At 51.1% G+C, this 17,942-nt stretch overlaps 1 protein-coding gene and 1 long non-coding RNA gene across 2 annotated transcripts; both read left to right on the plus strand.

Moving 5' to 3' along the window:
• The first annotated feature begins 1,141 nt into the window (after positions 1-1,141).
• Positions 1,142-17,677, plus strand: DCST2 (DC-STAMP domain containing 2). The gene is made up of 15 exons (XM_033136228.1): positions 1,142-1,499; positions 1,955-2,125; positions 3,533-3,634; positions 4,800-4,994; positions 6,602-6,667; positions 7,881-8,094; positions 8,530-8,687; positions 9,667-9,831; positions 9,984-10,151; positions 12,070-12,170; positions 12,993-13,123; positions 14,018-14,145; positions 15,006-15,099; positions 16,371-16,646; positions 17,581-17,677. Exons 1-15 carry the CDS (start codon positions 1,199-1,201, stop codon positions 17,675-17,677), a joined length of 2,367 nt encoding a protein of 788 aa, XP_032992119.1. The 5' UTR covers positions 1,142-1,198.
• On the plus strand, positions 16,594-17,776 carry LOC117039254. The gene is made up of 2 exons (XR_004425740.1): positions 16,594-16,646; positions 17,581-17,776. It is a non-coding gene; the product is annotated as an uncharacterized LOC117039254 (long non-coding RNA).
• Positions 17,777-17,942: the final 166 nt, after the last annotated feature.

A 17,942-nucleotide genomic window follows, 5' to 3' on the forward strand; every position in this document is an offset into this window, starting at 1 on the left:
TGACTGGGAGTGGCCGCCAAGACCATATTACACCAGTCCTTAAAAGACCTACATTGGCTCCCAGTACGTTTCCGAGCACAATTCAAAGTGTTGGTGCTGACCTTTAAAGCCCTAAATGGCCTTAGCCCAGTATACCTGAAGGAGCGTCTCCACTCCCATCGTTCAGCCCAGATGCTGAGGTCCAGCTCCGAGGGCCTTCTGGCAGTTCCCTCACTGCGAGAAGCAAAGCTACAGGGAACCAGGCAGAGGGCGTTCTCAGTAGTGATGCCCAATCTATCAGATGTCAAGGAAATAAACAACTATCTAACTTTTAGAAGACATCTGAAGGCAGCCCTGTTTAGGGAAGTTTTTAATGTTTGAAGTTTTATTCTGTTGTTAGTGTTCTGTTGGGAGCCACCCAGAGCGGCTGGGGAAACCCAGCCAGATGGGCGAGGTATAAATAATAAAATTGTTGTTGTTGTTGTTGTTGTTGTTGTTGTTGTTGTTGTTGTTGTTGTTGTTGTTGTTTTAAGCAATGCCCTTTCAAAGGACATCCTCTGAAGTTCTAGAGCAATTCCTGGCTTGTCCCTCTGATTTAAGTTGCCAAACACTGATTTCACAAATTTCATATCCTCTGTGTAATGCTGGGGGTTGGGCTAGGGAGGGAGCCCAAATCAGGGCAGGGCTTAAATAAATGGATAGGAATAAACTTGCTGTGGAATCTGAGAAGAGTATTTAGCGAGTGATGAGAGGAGCCAGGGCAGAAAATGGGTGGGGCTAGGGGCAAGAATTTGGTAAGGAGGAGTTTGGTTTGGGAGGAGCTAGTGTGGAATGTGGGCGTGGCTAGCGTGGAGTCAATAGAGGATCCAGCAAGGGATGGGAGGAGCTACTGTAGAAGGTGGGTGGGGCTAGGGACAGAATCTGACATGTGATGTGTGGAGCCTAGCAGAAAATCCAGTTTACTGGTTTTTCAGAACTCTAATAGGAACGTTGGTGTAGTTGTTGGGACAATAACATTCTGACTGGAGACTTTCTCCTTTCCTGGCTCCCCTATTCCAAATATCTTACTACCTCACAAGTTTTTAACAAAGGTTTCTCTTGGTTTGTGATTTTACCAGACAAACTTCCAAACCCATTACAGACACAGAGACCAAGAAGCACCCCCTGCTCTGGTCCATGCAGTAGTCTGTTGGGTAGCCTCCCTGAAGCCATCACCGCCATGGGTCTCCTGTCTATTTTCTCACCGCGTGGGGGTCGAAACAGGAAGAGAAAGAAGCCACAGGTCCCACGGGTGGTCGAGGACACCCTGGGCCGGTCCGTGACCCGTAGCGTGGGTGGCTTTGCCCTGGGCATGATCCTCGCCACAGCCTATGGGGCAATGGTCATTTTCGTGCAGGGCTACAACATCTGGTACTGCCTTCTGTCAACCATCACCCTGGCCCTTGGCCTTGGCCTTGGTATGGCCTTCTCATGCAAAGTTCGTGTCACCGTCCTCCTCATGCTGCCCCAGATCTTCTCAAGTAAGTGTGGGAAAACCCAAGACAAGTGAAAATAATGCAGCCCCCATACAGAATTGGAGGCAGGCGTCATGAGCCAAACAGAATCCACTATTTGGGGACCCACAGCGAAAGCTGCTATTCTTTGGGGGCTATTCCTACCCCTAATACAGGTTACTTGAGAGAACAAGGGCTTTAGCTCGCTGGGAGAGCACCTGCCTTGCATACACAAGGTCCCAGTTTCGATGCCTGGCATCTCCAGGTAGGCCTGAGAGGAGAGAGCTGCAAACAGCCACACACTCCGCACTGCAACGTTTTGTTGAAGCGCCTCACTCAGTGCTGTTGGCAGGGCCTAAGAACTGGCTGGCGACATCCAGCTGCGGCTAAGGGGCAGGAGGAGAAAGGCTTCCGTGAGAGGGACCCCCACTCAGCCCCTGACGCTTTTCTATTCCGTCTCCCATCTCTATCTCCCCCTACAGAAGAAGGCAAGACCATGCTGTTGATCCTGGCATTCGGCTTGGCCATGGAGGGCCCCTTCGCCAACATCATCCGCAACTTCACCCGGTGCGCCGATGCCGTGTCGTGTGGCGCTGAGCTCGCCCTCAACCAGACGGCAGAAATGCTGCAGAGGGCCCGCGAGCCCCTGATCAGTGAGATGACGGGATTTCGTTGCTGCTGTGCTTGCACCAGCCTTGCGCTTTTATTCCTGGCTGGGTGGGAAGTGTATTTTTTGAAAGGCAGGGGTTGGAAGACCACAGGAGTTGACCACAGGACCTCTGGGCCTCTGTGTCTGGTGCTCTGAATTCTCCCCAGGCCACGCCATCTCCCCCCAGGCCTTGCCCCCTCAGCAGCCCAGGCCATACCTCCTCCCCTAGACCATGCCCCTCAGCAGCCCAACTTCACACCCTCCTCAAGTGTTTTATCCTGACATGCTCCCTTGAAGAAGAAGAACGCCTGTTGCTTGCTTTACTTGCTCTCTGCAAAGGCAATATTTACCTCCCTGGCCCCACCCACTTTTTGTCTCTGACACCGCCCACCGCTAGCATGTGATTCCGCACATGTTTCCGGAGGAAAGAAGACCTTGCGCTCTACCCTGAAATCTCGTGATGAAGGGCGGTAGTAAATCCAATAAATAAACAAAATAATATTCAAATCAACCAATCGTAGTATCACAGAATTGTACAGGGGGCACCTGGGCCAACCCCCTGGAGTGCAGGAATCCTGCCCGCAGCCATCCCTACGTGGGCTCGAACCACCAACCTTCTGGTTAACGGTCAGACACGCAATCAAACAACCCCCAGATGCATCTGGTAAACCCCAAAGCAAGACAGAGTGCAGCAGCACTCCCACCAAACTGGTAATTCAGAGGCACATGAATGCTTCTGACATTGGAGGTAGAACATCTCTACTATGGCTGGCAGCCATTGCTAGACTCGGTGAATTTGCTGAATCCACTTTTAAAGCCATCTAAGTTGGTTGCCATCACTGCCTTCTTTTGGAGCACATTCCTTAGTTTCTGTGCTGTGTGGACATCCGTTTATCTGTCCCCAGTTTCCAAACATTCAGCTTCCTTGGGTGCCCAACGGCGTGGATGAGGCAGCCTATCTGCTTTCTCCATGCCAAGCATCCTCATTAACCATTAACTGTCCTAACAGGGCTGGTGTAGTAGACTTGCCATACATCAGGAAAATTCCTGACATGTCTTGGTTTTCGGGTGTAAAAATGGCGTCGGCGGGAGGGGGGGGATTTGCTGAATTGGCAAAATGTCAGAGAAAGCCCAGATGTATGGTAACATGATGGAAAAAGCAGCGGAAACAGCTCAAAAAGCTTAGAATCACTTTTTTTGGGTTAGGTTCCCCCCCCCCCAAAAAAGCTCAGGAATTTTACTTTCTGAAATCTGGCAACCCTAGCTGATGGGAATCAGAGTCTAGCAACTCTAGAACAGCACCAACACTGCCTACTGTTTCAGTCCTGGCACTGTTCTTAGTTCTTAGTAGACACTGACCATAATTAAGGTGGGCTCTCTCTCTCTCTCTCTCCCAACATCTTCTGCCTAGATGCGCTACGAAAAATCAAGGACATCGCCCAGAAGGCAAAAGTGGTTGGTGACCGCGTCCGAAAGCTTTTCCGGTCTGTCATGGACTCTGTACGGCACGTGGGTGAGTTTGCAGGGGCGCAGAATGGGTTGGGATAGAGGGGGGGTGCGAGAAGCCAAGGAGATGGACAAAAGGGGTTGCACCCTATAATAATAATTTTTTATTTATACCCTGCCCATCTGGCTGGGTTTCCTATGGTGTCACCCGTGGGATCAAAGGAGAAGAGAGCTTTTGGCTAACTCCAGCCTATCACAAGACAGCTAGTTTACCCACAGAGACTGTCTGTCATTATTACGATCATCACCCTTATCATCTTTGAATTACTAATCACCTTCCAAACCAATTTACAGGTAATAAAAATTAAATGTAATAATAATAATAATAATAATAATAATAATAATAATAATAATAATATGTGTTTGTTTGTTTATATACCAAAAGTCGCTTTGAGTTGCCTTGGTAAAAAAAGAGCAATCAATAAATTTAATAATAATAATAATAATAATAATAATAATAATAATAATAATAATAAATGCATCTATAACTCAAAGCGACCTAGGTATATAAACAAGCAAACAAACACATCCATTAAAGCTGGCACAAAACGAGAAAAACCTAAAGCACAATCCACTTTTAAGAAGGCAGGAAACCGTGCGCTGCTCTGGTTTCGCCAGAAGCAGCTTAGTCATGCTGGCCACATGACCCGGAAAAACTGTCTACAGACAAACGTCGGCTCCCTCGGCCAGTAAAGCGAGATGAGCAACCCCAGAGTCGTTCCCGACTGGACTTAACTGTCAGGGGTCCTCTACCTTTTTTTTTTTTAAGATGGTGTCAGGCGGGTCTCTCTGGGGAGAGCTTTCTGCAAGCAGAATTAAAAACAGAAAAGCAAAGTGTACACTTGTGGTAAAGACCCATTTATCCAGCTGGAAAAACCTGCCAGAACAAAAATATATTCAGTTGTTTCCAGGAAGTGCAGCTAGTGGGAGGGGGGGCTGTCATGGACAGGGATACTGTTCCACAGAACAGGTATAGGCCCCCTAAAAGCCCTGAGCTGGAGAAGGACATCTTATACCTTGAACTTGGCCTAGCAGAAGACTTGCTGCGAGTTCAAATCCTGCCAGCTGAGTGTTCTTAGCCTGCAGCCGCAAGCAGCCTAGCTGTTGCGCTCTGCACGTGCTCCAGACAGTCAGTTTCTCATTTTTCTCTTCCGCCCCTTCCTTCCGTGCAGCTCACTGCCTGCGCAATGTGTGGTACTTTCTCCTCAACTTGGGCGAGGTCTGCAATGAGGAGATGGGCACCCCCTACCGGAAGTGCGCCCGTCTCTTTGACAACGCCAAGGACACTTGCGAGCGGGCCGTTCCCTTCCTCTACTTCCTCTGCTCCGTCGTCCTGCTCTTCAAGTACCTCTGCGGCCTGGCTAACGGTGAGCATGAACTTTGACCCCTTGACCCCTCCAGTGGCTGCACTTGACCTCTGACACCAGGGCAGCGGTCAGTGGGATTCCGTTGTCTCCAGCCCTTCATCCCCATACTTCTGACCCTTTGCTGGCTTAGTCACTGCTTAGCGTGACCCCTGACCTCTCGTCAACCTACTCACTGCTTACTGTGACCTCTGACCTCTTCCTAGGCTAATCCTGTTTAGCATGACCTATGGCCGCTCTTTAGTCCCTGCCCAGTGTGAATCCTGACCTCTGACCCCTGGTTCACTTAGTTTCTGCTTAGCATGACCTTTGACCTATGACCTCTTCTGACTTTTCACTGCTTAGCATGACTCCACATTAGTCTAATCCAGGGGTCAGCAACTTTTTTCAGCCGTGGGCCGGTCCACTGTCCCTCAGACCTTGTGGGGGGCCAGACTATATTTTGAAGGGGGGGAAATGAACGACTTCCTATGCCCCACAAATAACCCAGAGATGCATTTTAAATAAAAGCACACATTCTACTCTTGTAAAAACACCAGGCAGGCCCCACAAATAACCCAGAGATGCATTTTAAATAAAAGGACACATTCTACTCATGTAAAAAAAAAACGCTGATTCCTGGACCGTCTGCGGGCCGGATTGAGAAGGTGATTGGGCCGGATCCAGCCCCTGGGTCTTAGGTTGCCAACCCCTGGTCTAGTCACTGTTTGTGACTTAACCAGCACAAACTATGCTTATTCTTGATAGACAAGGCATAGCTCCTCTAGCTCCTACAAGCCTGGTCACTATTTAGGATGACCTCTGGCCCCTGGTAAGCTTCATTTCTGCCTTCCGTGACCCCTGGCCTTAATCAAAGTCCATGAACTGGCCTCTGAGCCCCTCGTCCACCCACTTAACGTTACCCTTGACCTCTCATAAGCCTTGTCACTGCTTTGTGCAACCTCTGACCTCTGACCCGTCATCCTAGTGTGAGCCTTGACCTCTGGTGTCTGTGGCAAATAGCTGGCATGACTCAGGTGCTTCTGCACGGCCCCAGCCTCAAACACCGCCAGAGCTCAGCCCCGGAGTCCGACCAGGCCAGACAGAGGTGGAATCTAGACAGATTTAAAAAAAATGCCGTGATTTTTTTTTTTAAGTTGAAAAATATATGGTATGTTGAATTTGCCAATAGCTCACCATTGCCATCTAGTGTCACATTTGTATAATGCACTTAAAATGCACCTAAAACGTTGTGTTTGCAGCTGTATAGCTGAATCCAGAGAGATTCACAGAAATCAGCCATTTAATAATATATTGTCGGGAACTATAGGGGCGGGGGAGACTGGTGTGTTATGTGCTGGCAAGATTTATGGTAGCTGCAGTTCATTGGTTTTTCAGGCCCCGGTTAACTGACAAAAGAAGGGATAGTAATACAAGCCTACCTTAGAGGGCTGTTGTATGTGGATGAATGAGTTAATGTGTTGAACATGCTTTGACCTCACTGAATCACTATATTATTGCTGAGGAGTAGCAGTATTGCTGTGACTGAGGCCAGCCAATGAATGTGTGTGCGGCTGGGAACTAGACCACCGTGCCCTGCCCTCCTAATGGTCTTGTCTTTTTCCCCACAGTCCTCCTGGTCTTCTGCACAATCCCACAGTACATAGCACCGTTCCTGCGCCGCAAGGTTGTTGAGCGTGAGTGTGGAGAAAGGTTGGGGGATAAAACACCTGTAGAGTTCAGGTGGGCCTGAACCGGTGTCTGATCCAGCAGGGCTTTCCCTAGGATTTTAAGTGGACACCTTTACTTATACATAGCATCTGGTACCCCAAAAGACTTCCAGAGCAGCCTACATACAATCATGGCAAGGCAATCCCTACTTCTAGGCTTGCATTCTTAAAAAAAAAAAAAAGACACGCAAGGTAAAAGGCACAGGGAGGGCAGAGGAAAACTAAAACTAAAACCAATACCCAGACACTGGTTTCAAAACCAGTGTTCTCTAATGACCAAACGTGGGTGCAGTTCAGGGGCAGGTGGTGCCTGGTGGAGCTGGGCCTCCAACAAAGCTGAAGGAATAAGCCTTCTGCTTTGTTTCTCTCGATGGGACGGGAAGGTAGGCCAGATGAGGCTGTGGTGCCACAGCAGAGCCAGTGGGGTGAATCCTGCTTTCCATCTCTCGTATGGAGAGGTGGAATATTCATTGCAGAGCTTAATAGTGCGCGCCATGAAACAACTGGATGCATAAAAACTGACTCCTTTTGGAATAAAAATTGCCCAGACCTATCAATATGATTCAAAGCTTTACTAACCATAACTCCTTCAAAACAGGTACAAAAACGATCAATGAAATCAATACTACACCCAGAAAGTAGTATAAAGCATATGCATATTCATGCAGAGGTTCTTCTTCTTAAATATATAATATAATTACGGTCAGAGCAAAAATCAAAGCCCTGTCTCTGCCATAGCTGCATCCAGCATAAGGTTATTTGCTGCTGGAGAAACATCATTACCACATCCTTTGCTCCCTGTGGCTTCCAGAGAAAGATTAACAGGCAACTCCCTTCAAGGTGGAGATTTGCAATCCAATACCCCTCACATGATCTAAGGTTAAACACTCACAATAAAACTAGCAGAGAACACCAGCAGTTAATTATCAACCTATTAGAGCTCAGGGAGCTTCAGTATGCTTCAGTGGAATATTCCAATGTTAAACCCTTAGCAATATACATACAGGCATTCTCCATTTCACTGTGCAATTAAACAATTATGCTTAACAGCCTTGTGGTGCTGTGAGTCGCCAAAACGTGACCTTTTAACAAAGTGATTCAAGCCCCCGCTAAAGTTGTAGTATAGACGTAGCCACCCTTGTTCTCACAACCTCTCCTCTCCCCCAATATGCACCACCAGCGGTCGTGGATGTGCTGAACCGCGTGCGACATGAGTTCGAGTTCAACATCACAGCTGTGCACCACTATGATGTGACCGTCAATGCCAGCAAGAGCCTGTCCCAAGTCGCCTTTGACATCATGGAGGACGTCTCCGCACGCCTGCAGCCTGCGAAGGAGGCTGTAGGGCTTTTTGGCTATATGTCTACCTTGGTCATTCTGTACCTCTACATCAAGTGAGTCACAGCAAGGAGGCCAAGAGGAGCGAGGAGCTTCTTTGCCATTCCTAAGACAGGGCTAAGGAACCAGGCGGTGGTGGACTACAACTCCCATCATCTCTCACCATTGGCCTTACTAGCTAGGGCTGATGGGAGATGGAGTCCAACAACCTCTGGAGGTTCACCTCTGTAAGTTCCATTTGGCTAAACACCACTGCTAAGTTCAATTTGATATGTGATCCCTGATTGGTTGGGAGGACATTTAGACCAGGCGCTGGAAACTGCAGGAGAACAGAGTGCTTTTGTGTTTGGGTCCCACTGTGAGAGCAGGGTGTTGGGCTAGATGGGCCATTCGCCTGATCCAGCAGGGATCTTCTGAAACTTGCTGAGCTAACCTATCAGCCTTTCTCATGTGAAAGCAACATGGAAATGTCAGCTGCTTGGCTTTAACAGGGCTCTGCTTTACCGGAAGCATTATTTGCACGAGGACAGTTTTGACAACATCTTCATCACCAAGCCGTTCCTGGAGATGGACGCGATGCGGAGGAGGAACAAGAAGCCCACTGTCCTGCCATTGTCTGCGAAGGAGTGTACCAAGTATATCCGCCCAAGTAAGGCAGCAGCTCCAGAAAGACCCAGCCTGGATATTCTGGCTTCCAGAGATTATTCACTAAAATTAGAGGTGTTGGGTGGAAACATGCATATGTATGCTGCAGGGAACTGGGCAGAGGGCCTTATCGGTAGTGGCGCCTTCCCTGTGGAACGTCCTCCCATCAGATAAATAGGAGAACTACCCAACTTTTAGAAGACATCTGAAGGTCGCCCTGTATCGGGAAGTTTTTAATGTTTGACATTTCATTACATTTTTATATGTGTTGGAAGCCACCAATAGTGGCTGGGGCAACTGAACCAGATGGCAGGATTTAACTGTTGTTGTTAATAATAATAATAATAATAATAATAATAATAATAATAATATTGCATTACACACCAAGGCCCCGTCTGCACTGTACATTTAAAGCAGTACCATACCACCTTAAACAGCATGGCTCCGCCCCCAAAAGAATCATGGGAAATGTAGTGTGTTAAGGGTGCTACATACAATGGCAATTTCCAAAGTTTAGCTCAGTGAGGGGAATAGGGAGGTCTCTTAATCATTCTCAGCACCCCAGACAGACTACAGCTCCCAGAATTCCTTGGGGGAAAGGATGGTGGTTTAAAGGGGCATCGTAGTGCTTTGTTGTTTAGTCGTTTAGTCATGTCCAACTCTACGTGACCCCATGGACCAGAGCACGCCAGGCACTCCTGTCTTCCACTGCCTCCCGCAGTTTGGTCAAACTCATGTTGGTAGCTTCGAGAACACTCTCCAACCATCTCGTCCTCTGTCATCCCCTTCTCCTTGTGCCCTCCATCTTTCCCAACATCAGGGTCTTTTCCAGGGAGTCTTCTCTTCTCATGAGGTGGCCAAAGTACTGGAGCCTCAGCTTCAGGATCTGTCCTTCCAGTTTAAATCGTGTGAATGTGGCCTGAGAGATGTAGATTCTTCCTAGCCCTGAGCCCACCCAACCGCTATTGCTTCTTCCTCTGCAGCCTCGCTCATATTGCCCCGCAAAGAGCAACTCCGCTACACGCTGGCCATTGTCTCCCTCTTCCGCCAACTGACTCTTGCTGTCCTGCTGATCATCGCCGACTTTTCGGTCTTCTGGCTGTTGGACTTGGTGCGGTATCTGCTGCATGGAGAAATTGTTGCAAGAGGTGACCACAACTGGTGGGGTGGTGGTCTACTGTGCAGCCCGCCAAAAGGAGTACAAGGGTGGATCTGTTTTTGCACTAATTATGGGTGGAGATTCAGATTCAGACATAACGGCTACCGTTCAGATCAGGGACTGAGCCGCGTCTCCCCGCAGCCCCCGTGACGATGAGCGTCAGTGTCAACGGGACGGGCTACACCGGCGAGGTGTACCGCGACATGGTCTCGGCCTTCGAGGTCCTTCAGCGGGGCAACGTCAGCGTGCTGTCCCGGAAATGTCGCCTGCGCCCGGCGGAGCCCGATTACGACGGCTACATCGTCATTGGTAAATGGGTGGGGTGGGGGGCTGGGAAAGGCTTCCTCCCCAGTGGTGGCTAGTGCTGCCTTGGGGGATTGGTTGGGCTGGAGGTCCAACAGTAGGTGGAGCCAGAGCCAATGGCAGGCAGAGATAACGAATGCCAGCTTTGTCCCCATCTTCTTCCTGGAAGTGCCATCCCATTGGATGCTTCCAGAGAGCCTATCAGATGGGCAGGACATGAATAGCCCCCTCCTGCTTTCATTCCTGCCTCCGTCCTGTAGAGCAACGGTTTTCAACCAGTGTGCCGTGGCACCCTGGGGTGCCTTGAGTGATGGTCAGGGGTGCCGTGGGCAACACGGGCCTCTGACCCTCTTTCTTTCTTTCCTTCCCTCCCTCTTGTGCCTCTGCCTCCCAAAGGCTTGCACAGCTATTTGTTGCAGCAGCTCTGGCTACAAGCTCCGCAGGTGAATGGTGCCTCTGGGGCTGGCCAGGGGGTGCTTCCCAGGCCCCTGTGGGGCAGTGTGAGGAGGCACCTCTCTTTGGGGTGGGGTGGCGGCTGTGGCTGCCCAGAGGACTCCCAAGCAGAGGGGAGAGGAGGCTGAGGGGACACCCCACAAGGGAGGGTATTTGAAAAAGGGTGAGAGGCTACCAGCTCTGCAGGCAAGGGGGGACATAACTGGGCTCCTGAGCCCCACAGGATTGCCTCAGAAAGAATGTAGTTGGTCAAGGGAGCCGTGGACCCCAAAAGGTTGAGATCCTCTGCTGTAGCGTGATTGCTGGTGGGCATGGGGAGGCCAGCAGTAGGTGGCACCAGAAACAGTGACAGGAACAGCCACTCCATGACTGGAGGGAAAGCCTTCAGGTTGTGGCCAGGTCATTGTGGACTACAACTCCCATCAGTCAATAGCCACGCTGCCCAGGGCTGATGGGGAGTTTTTTTTGGGGAGGGGCTGATGGGGAGTTGTAGTCCAAAACATCTGCAGGGTGCCAGGTTGGTGAGAGGCGGACTTGAAAGGTCCCTAAGTCAACTTGAAAGGTCCCTAAGTGGCAAAAAGTCTAACTGCAAGCTAGACTCGGCAACCAGCATCAGGGAAGAAACTAGATTGGGGGGGGGGGGAATACAGATATCTAAGCAGCATCGCTCAGAAGAAAGCGCACCAGGAACTTCCTATCAGTGGCAAAGTGGGGGAGAGGGAGATTCCCTGAACTGCTGGACTGCTGTGGTCCATGGAATCGCCCATTAAAAGCGCAAAGCTCTCCACCAGCCTCTTGTGGCAGCTTCTGGAATTGCGCAGTGCAGGAAATGTTCCGCAAGGGTACCACAGTGCACGGGGTGTTAGGGGAGGGGATAGTACCTCTGGTGGGGGACACGTCGTGCTCCTTCTGGGCTAGTTTGTCCACCTTGGGTCCCCACCCTGCACCCAGCTCTCACCTTGTGGCTCTTTGAAGCTGTCAGCATGGGACAGCAACCACAATCCGGGAAACGTATTTGACTGGCCGGCTAAACCAAGTGAGGGGAGCCGATGGGTCACAAACCCTCGGTGAATTAGGGAATGCCCCTGCACAAATGCGGAGTGGAGTCCCTGAAATGGTTGGCTGGTGCCTTGTAAGCCTCCTTCCGGCAAGCTGGCTTAACAAACTACAGTTCCCAGCATTCTCCATATGATATCAGAGTGTGGGGCAGTGGTTAGTGTGTCAGGCTAGGACCGGGGGGGAGATCAGGGTTCAAATCCCTCCTTGGCCATGAAGCTCACTGGGGGACCTTGGGGCAGTCGCTGCCTCTCAGCCTAACCTGCCTCGCAGGGTTGTTGTGGGGATTAACTGAAGAGAACCATGTACGCCACATCAAGTTCCGGGGGTGGGGGAGGATGGATCTAAATGCGCCAAATAAGTAGATAATTAAGTGGTGTTGCTCCTTCAAACCTCTCACCCACCCATCTCCCAGGTCTCATGTACGGCGTCTGTTTCTTCATCGCCATCTTCGGCACCTACATACAGCGCCTGCGGCGGGTGGTGTGTGCTTGGTACTATCCCTCCCGTGAACAGGTGAGTGACTCTACACACACACACGCCCTTGGATCGGGGAGGAATTTAGCTTCAGGTAGGCTAGGGTGGCGCTAGGGATGTGGGTGGCACTGTGGGTTAAACCACTGAGCCTAGGGCTTGCCGATCAGAAGGTCGGCGGTTCGAATCCCCGTGATGGGGTGAGCTCCCGTTGCTCGGTCCCTGCTCATGCCAACCTAGCAGTTCAAAAGCACCTCAAAGTGCAAGTAGATAAATAGGTACCGCTCTGGCGGGAAGGTAAATGGCTTAGTCATGCTGGCCACATGACCCGGAGACTGTACGCCAGCTCCCACGGCCAGTAAAGTGAGATGAACGCCGCAACCCCAGAGTCGTCCACAACTGGGCCTAATGGTCAGGGGTCCCTTTACTTTTACCTAGGCTAATAAGCCAATGATTGAGTATGGGATGGCGGCGTTTGTTTCTCTTCCCTTTCCTCTGCAATCAATAACTTTGGCTTCAAGTAACAACAAAGGAGATTCCGACTTAACATCAGGAAGCACTTTCTGGCAGCAAGAGCTTCTCAACAGTGGAAAAGGCTCCTTCCTTGGAAGGTTTTGTTTTTAAAGCAGAGGTTGGATGACCATCCCTCGTCGCGGATGCTTTAGTTGAAATTCCTGCATTGGAGGGGCTACACTAAATGGGGGTTCCTCGCAACTCTGTGATTCTAACCACAGCACCACCCTGAGCCACCTGACCACCTCAACTCCGGTTTTTTCTGCATGCAGCCTTCACCCCAACTAATTCCCTGGGCGCCTGGTCTCCTGCTCAACCCAGTGATCTTATTTCCCCGCAACAATTCTCTAGGAGCGCACCTGTTACCTCTACAACACCATCCTGACACGAAGGACGGGACTGGCCCAAGCCGTGCTAAAGGCCGTGAGGAATCGCTCAGCAGATGGGGGCCACACCAACATTTTGCTGGTCCTCGCAGCTAAGTAAGCCCTTTACTTTATACTGGTGTAACCTGCCCAGGGACCTTCTGGTGAAAGGCAGGTGGTAATAATAGGGTTGCGGGTTGCAGGTGGCGCTGTGGGTTAAACCACAGAGCCTAGGGCTTGCTGATCAGAAGGTAGGCGGTTCGAATCCCCGAGACGGGGTGAGCTCCCGTTGCTCGGTCCCTGCTCCTGCCAACCTTGCAGTTCGAAAGCACGTCAAGGTGCAAGTAGATAAATAGGTACCGCTCCAGTGGGAAGGTAAACGGCATTTCCGTGCGCTGCTCTGGTTCGCCAGAAGCGGCTTAGTCATGCTGGCCACATGACCCGGAAGCTGTACGCCGCTCCCTCGGCCAGTAAAGCCAGATGAGCGCCACAACCCCAGAGTCATCCGCGACTGGACCTAATGGTCAGGGGTCCTTTTACCTTTAATAATAGGGTTGAGGAAGCTGTGACCAGTAGCAGAGCCAGTGTGGTGTAGTGATTAAGAGCGGTAGACTCGTTATCTGGGGAACCGGGTTCGCGTCTCCACTCCTCCACATATGCAGCTGCTGGGTGACCTTGGGCTAGTCACACTTCTTGAAGTCTCTCAGCCCCACTCACCTCACAGAGTGTGTGTTGTGGGGGAGGAAGGGAAAGGAGAATGTTAGCTGCTTTGAGACTCCTTTGGGTAGTGAAAAGCGGGATATCAAATCCAAACTCTTCTTCTTCTTCTTCTTCATGCCCTGGGATCTTTGGATAAGGGTGGTATATTAGTAAAAGCAATGACGTTTCACCTGCACACAGATAAAAACAGAGACTGATGGTGCTTTTGCAGAATCTTGACACGCAGTGTGTTGTGTCTATGTTTGTGTGTGTGAGAGAAAGAGAGACATCCCTCGTGGGTCTCCTCCGCAGGTCTCGACTGTGCTCGTGGCTGGTCAAGAAACTGGGCGTGCATGAGTCCTACTGCATGGGCTGCGGGAAGATCCGCAAGGACACAGACAGCGTGGACTTTGTCACCTGCAGTACGCAGGGATGCCGAGGTTGGAAGCTGGGGCGGGGCAAGGGAGGCTGTGGGGCAAAGGAGAGGCCCAGAAAGGCTGTAAATGGGGGTGGGGTGGGGTGGAGTTGATAATATTCTGCAGGATGCAGTTACTGGCAGCTGCTGCAGGAGTAGGCACCCTCAGGCCCAGAGGGCTATTGCAGCCTTACAAGCCTCTCTATCTGGAGCGCTCCCCAGGCCTCAGCCTTCACCAAGCCTGCTCCCGACCCTCCTTGCATGTTCTTGCCTGGCCAGACTGGGTCCTTGAATTCTGATCCTGTTTCTCACTTGCTTGGAGGGAGACTAGAGAGCCGGGGTGGAGGGTGTGCATGGCAGCGAGGGTAGGAACTAGCTTGCTGTTAACAGGTGAAATTTATACCCTTTGCTCTGTCCACTTTTAGTTAAGTATTTTTATTTATTTATGAGATTTTGGCGGTGGCCGGGGAGGGGGGGGGGGGCAGCGGGCTACGCCCATGTCTTGAGCTGAAAAAGTTTCCTTATGTACCCTTGGGATTCTCCCGCAGAAAATCTGTACGGCAGTGGTGGGGAAGCACAGTCCAGGAGGCCAAATGCGGCCCTCCAAGCCTGTCTGCCTGGCCCTCAGGACTCACCCCATCCTTGGACACACCCCTTCTCTCCAAGCCACACCCCTCACCAGTCTTGCCTTTACACCCTGATCTTGCCTGGATAAGAGTACAGAGAGGGGTGTGTGGAAATTGAACCACCTTATAATGCTCCTCCCACTCTGCCATTGCTCTTCCTACCTTTGTCTCCGGGCCCCTCCCACTCAGAGGGTTGATAAAGGTACCCCAACCTGGCTCCCCTTACGTCACGCGACTCTCCCCCATTTCGTCTCCGCAGGTATCTACTGTCCGGACTGCTACAAACTCCTGGACAACACGTGCTCCATTTGCATGGCGCCCTTAACCTACCAGGGAGACATGGACGAGGAGGTGTGAGTGAGAAACTTCGTGTTTCCATTGCCCTCACTTTGGGGGGGGGGTGCCCTACTAAATAATGCCAGCCTCTCTAGAAGCTAACTCTACAGCGCCTCTCCTGCAGCGTCCATGCATGCATGCATGCATGCATCCATGCAAAGAGTGATGAAATGATTTTCATTGAGAGCTGTTCGGCAGTGGAATTTGCTACCAAGGAGTGTGGTGGAGTCTCCTTCTTTGGAGGTCTTTAAGCAGAGGCTTGACAGCCATCTGTCAGGAATGCTTTGATGGTGTTTCCTGCTTGGCAGAGGGTTGGACTGGATGGCCCTTGGGGTCTCTTCCAACTCTATGATTCTATGATTTAGAGCTTACAGTTCGTTGGTGCTGAAACCAGGGCAAAGGAAATGTGGTGTAGTGGTTAGAGCAATGGGGTAGGACCTGGCAGTGGAGTAGTGGGGGCAGTAGGGCTGTTGCCCTGGGTGCAAAATTGGAGGGGATTTCAAAAGAAAAAAAACCATATTGAGGGGTTTTTATAAAAAGAAAAAATCAAGCAGTGTAAAATTTTCATGAAACTAATAATAACAGCAAAATAAATCGCCTCTGCTGCTCCTGTCCCTTCCCCAGATTCCTTCTCCCTGCTGGGAAGACCCTTCTCTGCCACCACTGCTGCTGCTGCCTGGCCCTGACAGGAACCATGGGTTACGGGGCGCAATACTTGCATTGCCCCAGGTACTGGCAACCATCGCTACACTACTGGGACCTGGGAGACCAGGGTTCAAATCCCCACTCTGCCAGGATGTTCCCTGGGTGTTCCCTGGGCCAGTCACCGCCTCTCAGCCTAACCTACCTTGTAGATCGCAGAATCCCAGAGTTGGAAGGGACCACGAGGGTCATCTAGTGAAGTCCAACCCCCTGCAATGCAGGAATCCTTCGTCCAACGTGGGGCTCGAACCCACGTTTCTGAGGTTGTGAGTCTCATGCTCTACCAACTGAGCTATTGGGGAGTGTATGCCGCCTCGAACTCCCTCTCATTTTTACATATGGATGTTAAAATAAGTGATAATTTTTTTAAAAAAATACCTGCCCATCATAGAAAGTCATTTCACACCAAGTGAGACCGCTGGTCCCTCTTGGCCAGTATTGAGACTGGCAGCAGCTCTCGAGACTTTGAGGCAGGGTGCCTTCCCCTGCCCTACCTGGAGATGCCAGGGGGCCAAACCTGAGACCCCCTTGCATGCAGAGCAGGTGCTCCACTCACTGAGCCACACAGCCCTTCGCTTTCATCCAGGGATTCCAGTGACGAAGAAGCCATGGCTCTGTGGACCAAGGCAGTGCAGGCGCTCAGCGGGTCGCCGGACAAGGAACGCCAGAAGAAGCGGCGACTGCTGAGGGCAAGGATCGAGCGGGCCGTGAAAGGGCACGGGGGCTGCCGCCGCTTACCCCCCGAACTGGCCAAGAAGATCCTGGAGCAGCTGAAGGAGCAGGAAGGGAGCAGCAGCAGCAGCAGTGAAGACGACACATCTAGCAGCTCTGAAGAAGACGGCTCCTCGGGGTCTACATCCAGGTATGGGCAAGGCATCGTGGGAAGGTGCCTTCTCCTGGGAGTCACACCGTTGGGGCCATCTAGCTCAATACTGTCTACACTGACTGGCAGCAGTTCTCTTGCAGCCCACTGGGGGGCTGGCACCTGGAAGCTCCCATGAGCTGGAGCTCTGGGGCCCTGTCCCTAGAAATAAAACGAAGATCCCAATCCTCAGGGTTCTGGGCTGATCGAAACAGTAACACAGGAAGCTGCCTTCTGCACAGCCAGACCGTTGCTTCACCCAGCTCAGGATGCCCCGCACTGGCAAGCAGTGGCTTTTCAGGGGTTCAGATAGGGAGTCTATCCTAGCCTGGCTTGGAGATGCCAGGGAATGAAGTTGGGACATTCTGAACCCAAAGCAGAGCCGCCATTGTTCACCCCAAACACTGTTTTGTGCCATTAGCAGTTGTGGGACAGACAGGCAGTCAACCGGCGTCACTGTGGCCCAGCCACGAAGTGGCGTGCCGAAGCCACAACTGTGCCTGTTGAATTCCTGCCTGCTGGAGAGCTCGTAACAGCAGAGAATACACCAGGGATGGGGAGCTTCGGCGCTTCCAGATGTTGCTGGATGCCATGAGGAGAAGTGTGCATAGTTGTAGCAACCTCTGACATTTGCACAACTGGAATGATCCGCCCAATGTGCCTCTGGCTCTGCCCCCCCCCCAAGCAGTTGGTGTGGGAGGCAAACCTTGACCCTACAGAGTTTTTTTTAAAACAAACTCATCAAGCCCGTGCTTCTCCCTTGTCTTTTGTCTATTTCTTAAAATTATTCTGCAGAGATTGCCTCATTTTTAAAATGTCCCTTTGCGAGCAGCTTCGAGCACCTCAGGCGAGCGGGAAACGTGAGGCTATGAAACCATTTAAAATTAAATGAGATCTCTTATATCACCCCCCCTTCCCCCCCCCGGCCTTCCAGCAGCCTCGATTTCAGCTACCAGAAAGAAGTGGAGACCAGCAGCGGTGAGGAGCTGGAGGAGGTGAAAAGCGAAAAGAGGTCCGCCCCAAAAAAGTAGGGAGGGAGACAGAGAATGAGGTTTTTGTCACCTCCCTTAAAGAGAGGAAGTATGTATGGCAATAAATTAGGTATCAGTGCCTTCTATTTTCAATATACAGCCAGGGCGTGCTGGTCCTTAAGCAGCCAGAACTGCACCACCCACCCGCAAGCAGGAGGGAATCGGCGGGCTGCAGAGGGGAATCCTGAGGTTTGCCAAAATGTCACACACACCCCCAAAAGGTATTTAGGAAAAGCCTAAGGGACGTGGGGGAATACCCTAAAAT

The sequence above is a fragment of the Lacerta agilis genome, chromosome 17, assembly GCF_009819535.1.
Source record: "Lacerta agilis isolate rLacAgi1 chromosome 17, rLacAgi1.pri, whole genome shotgun sequence".
Classification (NCBI taxonomy): domain Eukaryota; kingdom Metazoa; phylum Chordata; class Lepidosauria; order Squamata; family Lacertidae; genus Lacerta; species Lacerta agilis.

What these genes read in the sequence shown, in the direction of transcription:
- DCST2 (XM_033136228.1), top strand. Translation starts at nt 1,199, where the DNA reads ATGGGTCTCCTGTCTATTTTCTCACCGCGTGGGGGTCGAAACAGGAAG. An exon ending in TGGAGAAATTGTTGCAAGAG is followed by an intron (nt 9,832 to 9,983) that starts GTGACCACAACT and finishes GTCTCCCCGCAG; the next exon opens with CCCCCGTGACGATGAGCGTC. An exon ending in TCCTCGGGGTCTACATCCAG is followed by an intron (nt 16,647 to 17,580) that starts GTATGGGCAAGG and finishes CCGGCCTTCCAG; the next exon opens with CAGCCTCGATTTCAGCTACC.